Here is a 12,169-nt window from a genome sequence, read left to right on the forward strand (position 1 = left end):
GAGTGTGAGGAGGAGCGGCGTGACATGAGAGAACTAGGGAAGGTTGAAAACCAGGCGGGCTGCAGCGTTCTGGATAAATTGCAGGGGTTTGATGGCACAAGCGGGGAGCTCAGCCAACAGCGAGTTTCAGTAGTCCTGACAGGAGAGGACAAGTGCCTGGATTAGGACCTGCGCCGCTTCCTGTGTGAGGTAGGGTCATACTCTATGTATGTTGTAGAGCATGAACCTGCAGCAGCTAGTCACTGCTTTGATGTTTTCAGAAAATGACAGGGTGTTGTCCAGGGTCACGCCAAGGTTCTTTGCACTCTGGGAGGGCGGCACTGTGGAGTTGTCAACCGTGATGGAGAGGTCTTTGAGCGGGCAGGCCTCCCCCGGGAGGAAGAGCAGCTCCATTTTTGTCAAGGTTGGGCTTGAGGTGGTGGGCTGACATCCAAGTTCTGATATCTGCCAGGCACACAGAGATGCATGCCGCCACCCGGGTGTCAGAAATAGGGAAGGAGAAAAGTAGTGTCATCCACATAGCAATGATAGGAGAGACCATGTGATGTTGAAGCCGAGTGACTGTGTAGAGAAGAGGAGATGGTCTAGAACTGAGTCCTGAGGGACACCAGTAGTGAGAGTACGTGCAGACATAGATCCTTTCCACATCACCTGGTAGGAACAGCCCACCAGGTGGGATGCAATCCAAGAGTGTGCAGAGGTGGAGAAGACACTCTGATGGTTCACAGTGTCAAAGGCAGCGTATAGATCTAGGAAGATGAGAACAGAGGAGAGAGAGACAGCTTTGGCAGAGCGGAGAGCCTCCGTGACACAGAGAAGAGAAGTCTGGTTGAGTGACCCGTCTTGAGTCAAGAAGATCGTTCTGAGAAAGATAACGAGCATGTTGATCAGAGACAGCACGCTCAAGTTAGAGAAGAGGGAGTGAAAGGATGATATGTCTTCCCGGAAGTTTAGTTTTCTTCCATTTTCGCTCAGCTGCCCGCAGCCTCATTCTGTAAGCTCGCAGTGAGTCACTCAGTCACGGAGCGGGAGGGGAGGGGCGAGCCGGCCGGCCAGCTGGGAGGAAGGGGGACAGTGCAAGTCATAGGATTCAGAAAGGGAGGAGAGTAGGGTCGAGAGGCAGAATCAGGAGACAGGAGGGACAAGGATTTAGCAGAAGGGAGAGATGATAGAATAGAAGAGGAGAGAGTAGTGGGAGAGAGAGAGCGAAGATTGCGACGGCGCATGACCATCTGGGTAGGGGCTGAGAGGTTAGGGTTGGAGGAAAGGGAGACAGAAAAGGAAATCTGGAGAGGGGGTTGCAGTGAGATTAGTCGGCGAGCAGTCTCTAGTAAAGATGAGGTCAAGCGTATTGCCTGTCTTGTGAGTTGGAAGGGATTGAAAAAGGGTAAAGTCAAGAGGCAAGGAGGGGAAAGAGAGTTGGACAGAAATGAAACGAAGGCAGACGTTGAGAGGTTGAAGTCGCCAAGTACGGAGAGTGGTGAGCCATCGTCAGGAAATTAGCTTATCAAGGTGTCAAGCTCATTGAGGGACTCTAAGGGTTCCTGGTGGGCCATAGATGACAATAATGTTAAGCTTGAGTGGACAAGTGACAGTGACAGCATGGAATTCAAATGAGGAGATGGACAGGTAAGAGAGGGAGAAAAGAGAATCTCAATTTAGGAGAAATGAGTAGACCTGTACCACCACCGTGATGACCAGATGCTCTCGGGCTATGAGAGAATAACATAGTCAGATGAAGAGAGAGCAGCTGGAGTAGCAGTGTTCTCTGGGGTGATCCATGTCTCCATCAGGGCCAAAAAGTAAAGGGACTGAAGGGCAGCATAGGCTGAGATGAACTCTGCATTCTTGACCACAGATCGGCAGTTCCAAATGCTGCACTACACAGCTGATTCAAATAATCAAAGCTTGATGATGAGTTGGTTATTTGAATGAGCTTTCTAGTGCTAGGGCAAAAACCAAATGTTCACCCAGGGGGTGGCCCCAGTAAACCCTGCTCTGGCTATAGAATGAAGCACACTGAGATGGAGCCTGAGAAGCTGGTTATATAGACTCCGAAAAGAGGTGAAACCACTCCCCCTCCAATACAGCCACTAATTACCAAAACAAGTCACAAATTGATCTGCCCCTTGATCCTGGTTGATGTGTCAACATTTATCTTCAAATTATGAGCAGTCAGCAGTTCACACACCAAGTAGGCCACTGTACAATGTATAACACAGTATAATGTTATAATTATACTACTGTATACATGCTGAGGTGCATTAAGGTGAATTGGTCTTCTGTACATCTTTTGGAAAGTTAACAGAATTTTCTAAAGCCAAGTTTATGAGGAGAATATGTGAAACATATTGCCTCACACAAGCGTTTCAATGGCCTTTCCCAATGTGCGTCTTTCTATAAATAATGGAGCCAATGTGTGACATTGGGATAAAAATGTCAATGGTTTGAAACAAAAATAAAATGTTTTTCATGCAGTTCCACAGTGAATATATGCAAATTGGCCCATGACCACCTACATAGGTCTGACACTATACATCCTTTCAGTAGGGTTCATACAGAGGTCGACCGATGGACGACGATACCAATTATTGGAGGACCAAAAAAGCCGATAACGATTAATTGGCCGATTTTTTTTATTTTATTTTATTTGTAATAATGACAATTACAACAATACTGAATGAACACTTATTTTAACTTAATATAATACATCAATAAAATCAATTTAGCCTCAAGTAAATAATGAAACATGTTCAATTTGGTTTAAATAATGCAAAAACAAAGCGTTGGAGAAGAAAGTAAAAGTGCAATATGTGCTATGTAAGAAAGCTAACGTTTCAGTTCCTTGCTCAGAACATGAGAACATATGAAAGCTGATGGTTCCTTTTATCATGAGTCTTCAATATTCCCAGGTAAGAAGTTTTAGGTTGTAGTTATTATAGGAATTATAGGACTATTTCCCTCTACACCATTTGTATTTCATTAACCTTTGACTATTGGATGTTCTTATAGGCACTTTAGTATTGCCAGTGTAACAGTATAGCTACCGCCCCTCTAGTTAGCGCGCGCTAACTAGCTAGCCATTTCACTTCGGTTACACCAGCCTCATCTCAGGAGTTGATAGGCTTGACCTCATAAACAGCGCAATGCTTGACGCACAACGAAGCGCTGCTTGCAAAACGCATGAAAGCTGCTGTTTGAATGAATGTTTACACGCCTGCTTCTGCCTACCACCGCTCAGTCAGATACTTAGATACTTGTATGCTTGTATGCTCAGTCAGATTATATGCAACGCAGGACACGCTAGATAATATCTAGTAATATCATCAACCATGTGTAATTAACTAGTGATTATGATTGATTGTTTAATGCTTAAGTAAATGCTTAAAGTTTAAATCGGCGCCCAAAAATACAGATTTCCGATTGTTATGAAAACTTGAAATCGGCCCTAATTAATCGGCGATTCCGATTAATCGGTCAAACTCTAATACAGACATTGGCAAATCTGAAATCACGGATAATTTTAAGGGAGCAGGAGAACTTGTAAATTGGCTACAATCGTTACAAGGACTTTTCAAGCACCAAATTGAGGAAATGTCTGATTTTCAAGCAAGGCTTATTCCAGTACTTGAATTTCGTAGGCTTCTTCAAGCTTCTTCTGTTAGAAAACATGGAAAACAAAATGTATATGTCATGTTATTTCATTGCCAGGAAATATTGTGAATAAGCCCAATAGGCTTTGTCATTTTTTGTCATTATATCCAGAATAATTAATAGGAAGAGCATTGGGTGCTGCACAAAATTGTGCACGGTAGACTCGGTGTTCCATCCAAGGCACAAAAGCATGAAAACAACGAACTCATTACCTTGATGCTTTCTCTTTTAAATCTAAGGAAACGCTGCTGTAAATCAAGCAGATGATCAAATTCGCTAGGGATATTAGATCCAATATGGATGCAGGCACAACTGTCTTAACCAACAAAATATTCTGGATGCTGCAACCTCGTCTCAGAGCATTTCTTATTATTCTGTATGTAAGTCCGGGAAACTCCATTTAGTATAATATGTTCATTTGTGGATTTCGAAATGATATGTTATGAATTACAAGTATTATTATTTTTTTACATTTTGGAAAAAACATTTTTACCCCTTTTTGTCCCAAACGGGAAGTTAGTCTTGTCCCACCACTGCAACTCCCACACTGCTTCTTGACACACTGCTCGCTTAACCCAGAAGTCAGCCGCTAGAGCGACTCCGTACCCGGAAGATGCTGGTCCAATTGTGCGCCGCCTCATGGGTCTCCCGGTAGCAGACCAAGAGTCGTCTGGTCGAAATTTTAAAACGTGTATTTTTCCATATATAGACACATCCTATGTGTTTTAATCAAATCAACAATATCAAATGTATATATTTACTGTATAAAACCCTACAGAAACCCACCCTAAAACCCCAAACAGCAAATAATGCCGATGTAGAAGCTCAGTGGCTAGGAAAAACTCCCTAGAAAGGCAGGAGCCTAGGGAAAAACCTAAAGAGGAATCAGGCCCTGAGGGGTGGCCAGTCCTCTTCTGGTTGTGCCCGGTGGAGATTATAAGAGTACATGGCTTTGTTCTTGTTCTTCAAGATGTTCAAACGTTCATCGATGACCAGCAGGGTCAAATAATAATCACAGTGGTTGTAGAGGGTGCAACAGGTCAGCACCTCAGGAGTAAATGACAGTTAGCTTTTCATAGCCAAGCATTCAGAGGTCGAGACAGCAGGTGCAGTACAGCGAGAGAGAGAGAGTCGAAAACAGCGAGAGAGAGAGAGTTGAAAACAGCGAGAGAGAGAGTCGAAAACAGAGTACACCATGAAAAACTTTAGATATTTACCACTGCTCGACTAAAGAAATCTCGGTTGACCAACAGCCTATCGACCAAACAATAGTGATGGGCAGTGCTGGACAGTGGTGGGCAGTCATGGATAGTGGTGGGCAGTCAAGGATAGTGGTGGGCAGTCAAGGATAGTGGTGGACAGTGGTGGGCAGTCATGGATAGTGGTGGGCAGTGGTGGGCAGTCATGGATAGTGGTGGGCAGTGGTGGGTAGTCGTGGATAGTGGTGGGCAGTGGTGGGCAGTGGTGGATAGTGGTGGGCAGTGGTGGGCAGTGGTGGGTAGTCTTGGATAGTGGTGGGTAGTCGTGGGTAGTCGTGGATAGTGGTGGGCAGTGGTGGATAGTGGTGGGCAGCGGTGGGTAGTCGTGGATAGTGGTGGGCAGTCGTGGATAGTGGTGGGCAGTGGTGGATAGTGGTGGGTAGTCGTGGATAGTGGTGGGCAGTGGTGGATAGTGGTGGGTAGTCGTGGATAGTGGTGGGCAGTGGTGGATAGTGGTGGGTAGTCGTGGATAGTGGTGGGCAGTGGTGGATAGTGGTGGGTAGTCGTGGATAGTGGTGGGCAGTGGTGGATAGTGGTGGGCAGTGGTGGTTAGTCGTGGATAGTGGTGGGCAGTGGTGGGTAGTCGTGGATAGTGGTGGGCAGTGGTGGGCAGTGGTGGATAGTGGTGGCAGTGGTGGATAGTGGTGGATAGTGGTGGGCAGTCGTAGATAGGGGTGGCCAGTCGTGGATAGTGGTGGGTAGTCGTGGATAGTGGTGGGCAGTGGTGGATAGTGGTGGGTAGTCGTGGATAGTGGTGGGCAGTGGTGGGTAGTCGTGGATAGTGGTGGGCAGTGGTGGGTAGTCGTGGATAGTGGTGGGCAGTGGTGGGTAGTGGTGGATAGTGGTGGATAGTGGTGGACAGTGCTGGGCAGTGGTGGACAGTGGTGGAAAGCGCTGGGCAGTGGTGGATAGCGCTGGGCAGTGGCGGATAGCGCTGGATAGTGGCGGATAGCGCTGGATAGTGGCAGACAGTAGTGAATAGTGGCAGACAGTAGTGGATGGTGGTGGGCAGTGGTGGATAGCGCTGGATAGTGGCAGACAGTAGTGGATAGTGGAAGACAGTAGTGGATAGTGGCAGACAGTGGTGGATAGCGCTGGTCATTGCATGCTGAGGGGACTGGAAGGGAAGTGTCTTCTGAGGGCAGGTGGGTCACAGACAGGGAAACGGCTAGACGAGCTGTATGATATGCTAATGCCAGATGGAGGGTTGTGTGTGTGTGTGTGTGTGTGTGTATGTGTGCATTCAGAAGTAGGACAGCAGGTTATCTCTGGGGACTGGTGCTCTACCTTTCCAGTCTTCCTCTTCTCCACTCTTTTCCTCCACTCCTCCCCTGCCCTAATCATTCACACCTCCTCTGCACAGCTCACCGCAGCCCCGTGTTTTATTTTTAACCTGTGGACATACTTCAATGCTACCGCGCAGTCTCTGTCTCTCTCACTCTTTTACGCCACTCACTAGTCACTACACTTAACAGCAACTGAACTTGCTCTCTCTTCTCTTTTCCTGTCATCTTTGGCTTTACCTGTTTAACAGCGGTGGTCTCTGACCTCTTCCTGTTCTATCCCTCTTCCTCTCCTCTCACAGCCAGTCGGAAACCAAGAGGGAGGGCTCGCCACTGAAGCAGCTTAGCAAGTCCCCCCTCTGCAGTCCGGCTCACTGGTGCTACCAGAGACAGTCTGAGCCCAAACAACAGGACAACAACTTAGGCTCTGTCCCAGGAACGCCACAGGATGCTCACAAACCAGCGGCTAACGGGGTGCTAGCCCAAATGGACAGGGACAGGGAGAGTGGATCCCCCCTGAGGACAGACACTGCCCTGGTGAATGGGGACATGGGGGACAGGAGCACAGAGCAGAGTGGGGATAACTCCCCTACAAACACAGAGACCGAGACCCATACCGAGACAGAGACCCATACCGAGACAGAGACAGAGCCCCATACCGAGACAGAGACAGAGCCCCATACCGAGACAGAGACAGAGCCCCATACCGAGACAGAGACAGAGCCCCATCCCGAGACAGAGCCCCATCCCGAGACAGAGCCCCATCCCGAGACAGAGCCCCATCCCGAGACAGAGCCCCATCCCGAGACAGAGCCCCATCCCGAGACAGAGCCCCTTCCCGAGACAGAGCCCCTTCCCGAGACAGAGCCCCTTCCCGAGACAGAGCCCCTTCCCGAGACAGAGCCCCATACCGGTGAGGACAGTGAACCTACAGGAGACCCCCAACCGGAACAAAGGAAGGAGGAGGCTATTGTAGAGCAGAAGGTACCGGTAAGTGTCTGTGGGGAGGGGGGGGGGGGGGGGGGTGTTACTATAAAGCTGTTACACTGAGTGGACAGAGAGTTCATGTCAGTACAGTGTTGTTTCTGCATGCGTTTTCCCTAGCACATGTATATCCCCATGTCAGACGTTTCAGGATCTTTGCCCATTAGAGCTATGTGCTGTCTCATTTAACTGACTTCACAGTCTACTGTAACATCACAGCCCCTTTACTACAGTACACACAAGGGTTCTGCGGCTGTCCGCATAGGAGAACCCTTTTTGGTTACAGATAGAACGCGTTTTGGTTCCAGGTAGAACTCTTTTGGGTTCCATGTAGAACCCTTTGTGGAAAGGATTCTAAATGGAACCAAAAGGGGTTCTTCAAAGGGTTCACCTATGGGGACAGACGAAGAACGCTTTTTGGTTCTAGATAGCACCTTTTTTTCTAAGAGTGTAGCCTTTGTCTCTGCAGTGTGTCTGGTTCTTCTGACTGAGTCTGCTACTGCTGGGTGTTATTTTCAGGACTGAAATGAACCTCCCTGTGGGATGCCTTGCTGCTGCCTGGCTGAACACCTCGTGATTATAAATATCTGTCTCTCAGATTAGTATGTTCACTCAGCAGTGAATGGTAGTGTATGAGACGTGGGCTTTAGCTAGAGTTAAAGTGGATCCTATGCTTCATGGCTTATCAGTCTATACTGTATCTCTGTTGGTTACTTGACATACTAAGCTAGCAGAGAGAGAATAGGACCATGGGTGGTAGAAATGTTGTGTCTTTTTGATAAAAGCATTACAGAACATACAGTAGAGCTGGGGGTGTGTTTTGTCAGTTTTAGCAGGACAGTGTACCTTCAGTAGACCACTATACCTATAACATATACACACATGACCGTAATTCACTTTGGATAAAAGCATCAGCTAAATGGCATTTATTATTATTATTAGCAAGCTGAGACAGAGAACCCTTGCAAGTGGTTTCTCAATGTGTGAAACATTCAGCTTGCTTGGATATTCTTCCAGTAAACACACTCAAAGTTATACTTGACTAGTAACCAAATTACAGTCAGTCTATTCGTGTGGATTTTGGGTGGAGAGTTCAAGGAAGCACTGCTTTGAGGTAGAATAATTTGTAATACTCTGGGCATCAAATACAGTAAAGGGTTTGAATGTTAATGAACTACTTTGTATATTGTGATCGGGAAGAATAATACATTCAAGGTCATAAATATGAGAATAAATAGTTGCACAGAGCAAGACAACATTCCTCTCGAACAATACATGTGGGATACACACAAAGAATCCATCTATATCAATGAATAGAGGAAGTGAGCATTCGTTCTCTGTTCAGCCCTAACAATCAGAATCCTGCAGAATCTTGATTTAAAAAAAATTGTTTACCCCTTTTCCTCCCCAATTTCGTGATATTCAATTGGTAGTTATAGTCTTGCCCATTGATGCAACTCCCGGAAGGACTGGGGAGAGGCGAAGGTCGAGAGCCATGCGTCTTACGAAACACGAGCCTGCCAAGCCACACTGTTTCTTGACACACTGCTCGCTTAACCCGGAAGCCAGCAACACCAATGTGTCGGAGGAAACACCGTACAACTGGCGACCGTGTCAGCGTGCATGTGCCTGGCCCGCCACAGAAGTCGCTAGAGCACGATTGGACAAGGACAACCCGGCTGGCCAAACCCTACCCTAACCAGGACGACGCTGGGCCAATTGTGCATTGCCTCATGGATCTCCAGGGCGCGGCCGGCTGCGACACAGCCCAGGATCGAACCCGGATCTGTAGTAACGCCTCAAGCACTGCACCACTCGGGAGGTCCAGAATCTTGATTTCTTAAGTATGTGGGAGACACTCGTTGGTCGGTGTTTGACATACTGTTCTGTTACAGTAACACAGTGACAGGTTCCCCTGCACACAAAGCACTCTGACACTGTGAACAGAAGTTCTCTCTTCCAGCCTTTCATTTTCTGTTTTGAGGAGAACCCCCACACCACAGTCACACACACCCTGCAATAGCCCAATACACACAAGAACACATACTATAGTATGCCCAAGCAGCACTCCTATTTAAAAAGAACATCAAATATAGATTGAACTGAAACTCTGTTGTCTTAATGTTAACATTGCTGTGTTGAAGCACAAGTTTGTTTTTTTAAATGATGCTGTTGTAGATCTCTCTGGGGAAGTGTGTTTGTGTCTGCTATAACAAAACGGGATCCTAGCGCAGCATGAGGACAATGTGGGAGTGAGCATGACCTTCAGGCTCAGAGTTCAACGGCTCCTTTAGTCCCAATTGTCTAACCTGACTTGAACACAACATATATTATTTGTCAAGGGGCCCTTTTCACCCCTTCTAGCTATAGGAATATGGCCATGTCTATGCAGTATGCATCTTCCCAACTTGGCCCACAGCCAACTGACATACCTCTCTCCTCTGTGTTTCAGGAGACCAACGAACAGAAGCTGCACAAGATTGCCAATGAGCTCCTGAAGACGGAGAGAGCCTACGTCACACGGCTCAACCTGCTGGACCAGGTGAGTGTGTCCCACTGTCCGTCCAGGGTTCTGTCATTTAAGGGTTCTGTTCAGTAGGTAGAAAACGTTTTGATACTGTGAGAAACAGGGAGGTTTTACCTGAACTTATCACACCGACATTCTGTTGTTGGACATGGTGTGTCCTACTGAACACTGACCCGGGTCTACCTCAGCATGAAAAGAAAGCAGTGTTCATTATTATGATCAATTCAATGTGTTTAACTCACCTGGCCATGTTGTGCCACCATGCAGGTGTTCTGTGCCAAGCTGATGGAGGAGGCTCTGAAGGGCACGTTCCCTGTGGACGTGGTGAAGAACATCTTCTCCAACATCTCCTCCATCAACACCTTCCACAGCCAGTTCCTGCTGCCTGACCTGGAGAAACGCATGGGAGAATGGTAAGCTCCTCATGACTGACTGGCCACACAGTTATAGACTCTGAACACAGACCCATTCAAGTGCATGCGCTCACAGATTTCACCCCTGAGAATGCATGAAAATACGATAAAAAATAATATTACTAAGATGAGTAACAATTCAGCCTCTGTGACTCATTCAGACTCACTCACACAGATGTAATAAAGGGAAGTTGTGGTTTTGAAATGGTCTGTCCATTGAAAAATCATGGTTGAGTCATCCTCCACTTCAGGGTTAAGGGATGGTTACCTTGAGGTCCCTATCTAACGGTCACCCCTCCCTACAGGGAGTCCACCCCTCGCTTGGGGGACATCCTGCAGAAGCTCACGCCCTTCCTGAAGATGTACGCAGAGTACGTGAAGAACTTTGACAAGGCCATGGAGCTGCTGAAACAGTGGACGGACCGCTCTCCACAGTTTAAAGCCATCATCCAGGACATACAGGTACGAGTGTAGATTCTAAACACAAGGCCTGATTCAAAAGTGCACAGGTCTGCTGTTGTGGATTAACCATATATAGGAATTATATAACTCCATAGCAATTCTAGGAATTATATGATCTGAGTTTGGGACTACAGCGCTGCGATAATTTACCTGTATATATACAGATTTCTGCTGCAAGGGATCTCATTTGGTTTGCAAGGAGAAAGAAATCTATTGATATCTCACTATTGATTTGTACTATGAATAGTCATCATGGAATGGAACAATTGAATAATTTATGGTTCTGTCAACTGGTCCTGTCGAATGGATATTCATCTAACAATGTGTGGTTTTACTTTTAAGCCTTTAACCTTGAAGTGACAGTGGACTGTTTTATTTTGTGTGTTTTAGAGTCAGGAGGCATGTGGTTGTTTGACGTTGCAGCACCACATGTTGGAGCCGGTACAGAGAGTTCCCCGTTACGAGATGCTGCTCAAAGACTACCTGAAGAAACTGCCTCAGGACGACCCCGACCACCGAGACGCAGAGAGTGAGTACACTGGAGTGCTTTTACTAGTCATAATCTGAACACTATAGAGCAGGAGTACATAGAATTTGACAAGACTTTCTTGTGATTATAATCATGTAATTACTTCACACACATAAAAAAAATCAAAGTGAAACCTCCAGTGCCAAGTAGAAACATTTGCCTTACATTGAAAACACACAAAACTGTTTATAGTTATAGAAAATTTTTATTACACCATTAATTTCATTTAAGGTCAAAGTTCATCATTCCTTCTTTCCATGTTCCTCAGAGTCATTGAACATCATCGCCATGGCAGCCACACACTCCAACAGTGCCATACGAAAATCTGTGAGTATCTGCAGCACACCACTCTTAAAATCTTAAATAAAATCTGGACCTGTATTCAAAAAGTTTCTCAGAGTAGGAGTGCTAATCTAGGATCAATTATGCCTCTGATTTTACGAATAAGACAATATGGACAAGGGGGACCTGATCCTAGATCAGCATTTCTACTCATTTGCTTTTTGGCTAGTGCTTGAACCCTACCAAGATTTTTGAGTACAACTAAAACCCCTTCCCTGCTCAGGAGAATCTGAAGAAGCTGCTGGAGATCTATGAGATGTTAGGGGAGGAAGAGGATATTGTCAACGCCTCCAATGAGTTCATCAAGGAGGGACACATCCTGAAGCTGGCTGCCAGGAACACCTCGGCTATGGAGAGATACCTCTTCCTGGTGAGAAATCCACACACACATTTCACTTTCTCTGTACTCAACCAAGTCTGGAGCAATATATTATCAAAACAAGCATTAATCATAGGTCTTTCTTTGTTCCCCGTCAGTTCAACAACATGCTGTTGTACTGCGTGCCCAAGTTCAGCCTGGGAGGGCCCAAGTACACAGTACGCACCCGCATCGGCATCGAGGGCATGAAGGTTCTAGGGACCACCAACGAGGACTACCCCCACACCTTCCAGGTGTCTGGCAAGGAGAGGACCCTGGAGCTGCAGGCCAGGTAAGCTGTTACATCCACCCTTAATACACCCTATAGAGCCATACATCCAGGTAGCTGCCAAAATAA

At 46.6% G+C, this 12,169-nt stretch overlaps 1 protein-coding gene across 5 annotated transcripts in view; it reads left to right on the top strand.

The window, feature by feature from the left end:
* Positions 1–12,169, top strand: part of LOC109866795 (FYVE, RhoGEF and PH domain-containing protein 4) — a 107,237-nt gene that overhangs the window by 90,320 nt on the left and 4,748 nt on the right. For all 5 annotated transcript variants that reach the window (XM_031801252.1, XM_031801254.1, XM_031801255.1 and 2 more), the window contains 8 exons: positions 6,499–7,186; positions 9,633–9,722; positions 9,975–10,120; positions 10,426–10,582; positions 10,973–11,111; positions 11,380–11,438; positions 11,677–11,823; positions 11,931–12,103. In XM_031801252.1, coding sequence (XP_031657112.1) covers positions 6,499–7,186; positions 9,633–9,722; positions 9,975–10,120; positions 10,426–10,582; positions 10,973–11,111; positions 11,380–11,438; positions 11,677–11,823; positions 11,931–12,103 — 1,599 coding nt within the window. The remainder of the gene's footprint in view (positions 1–6,498; positions 7,187–9,632; positions 9,723–9,974; positions 10,121–10,425; positions 10,583–10,972; positions 11,112–11,379; positions 11,439–11,676; positions 11,824–11,930; positions 12,104–12,169) is intronic.

Source organism: Oncorhynchus kisutch, linkage group LG22 (assembly GCF_002021735.2).
Source record: "Oncorhynchus kisutch isolate 150728-3 linkage group LG22, Okis_V2, whole genome shotgun sequence".
NCBI classification, from domain to species: domain Eukaryota; kingdom Metazoa; phylum Chordata; class Actinopteri; order Salmoniformes; family Salmonidae; genus Oncorhynchus; species Oncorhynchus kisutch.